The 1,098-nt window shown below is 38.2% G+C and overlaps 1 protein-coding gene across 1 annotated transcript in view; it reads left to right on the forward strand.

The window, feature by feature from the left end:
- Positions 1-946, forward strand: part of il1rl1 (interleukin 1 receptor-like 1) — a gene marked incomplete in the record, with an annotated part of 11,448 nt that extends 10,502 nt beyond the window's left edge. Inside the window, 1 exon segment of the mRNA XM_014032642.1 lies at positions 399-946. Coding sequence (XP_013888096.1) covers positions 399-647 — 249 coding nt within the window.
- Positions 947-1,098: the final 152 nt, after the last annotated feature.

Raw genomic sequence — 1,098 nt, forward strand, 5'->3', positions numbered from 1 at the left:
GCTGTTCAACATAATGATGACTGGTAGATAATTAGTTATTAGTGGTACTGCATTTTAATTTTAGAAAGTGCAAATCTGCTTATGAATTATAAAAAATAATAAGACTGCTAAAGCACAAATGAAATATTTAGGTCTGTAATTAGTGGATTTGTGCTTTAACAAACTGGTGTCCACCACTGGTTTCAGACATGCTGACGTCTCTGTTCTTCATGTGTTTGGAGTCAGTGCAGTCTCATGACTCAACATGTGTAGTTTTGTTTACACCATAATTAGGTGTTTGATGGTTTTAGGTCAGGGAGTGCATGTCTACCAGCAGCACGTCTTTGTGGGGAGAAGAAAAATAACTTCACAGAGAGTCTGTTCAGTGAAGGAGAGAACAAAGCTGATCTTTCTTCCAGGTTGGACTGCACCAGGCCCTGGTTCAGAGGGAGCTGAGTGTCATTCTGATCCAGCTGGGGGACACTGGGCCTCAGGGGTACACACACCTCCTCCCTGGGCTGCAGCATCTGATTCGTAAGAGCGCCCCCATCAGGTGGCCAGAGGGCACACGGGCAGCTGCCGCCTGGAACTCCCACTTCTGGAAGAGAGTACGATTCCTGATGCCTGCCACACCTACCAAGAGATGTGAGCTCTCTGCTCTTCTATAAAGTCACCAGTATGTGAAATTATATAAAAACCTGGAGATGTTTTTAACCAAACCTGTTGGAATGCTCTTTACACTCATCTCTCTGACATCTTATGTTTATTAGCTGCACGAGAAACTTCATGATTATCTCAATAAGGAAGAAACAGAAGAATTTTTCATGTAAGATTTGGTGCTCAGAGATGGTTTTTTCTTAAGCAATGTTTATCTTTTGTCTGTTTATCAGATTAATTTACTTATAACGACTGAAATTTAGTGTATTTATACATAAGGACTGTTATAAGTTATATAAAATAAAATACACTTTTGCTATAAATGTGAAATCATTTGCGAAATTCATTTTAAACAACATGAATTGTCTTTTAATGCAAGAACTGTTGTTTGTTTCAAATATTTGACCATGTTATAATTTTACTTACATACAAATTAAGGTCTTGTTTATAAAAAATGTTCAT

The sequence above is a fragment of the Austrofundulus limnaeus genome, unplaced genomic scaffold (genome assembly GCF_001266775.1).
Source record: "Austrofundulus limnaeus strain Quisiro unplaced genomic scaffold, Austrofundulus_limnaeus-1.0 Scaffold1503, whole genome shotgun sequence".
Lineage (NCBI taxonomy): Eukaryota > Metazoa > Chordata > Actinopteri > Cyprinodontiformes > Rivulidae > Austrofundulus > Austrofundulus limnaeus.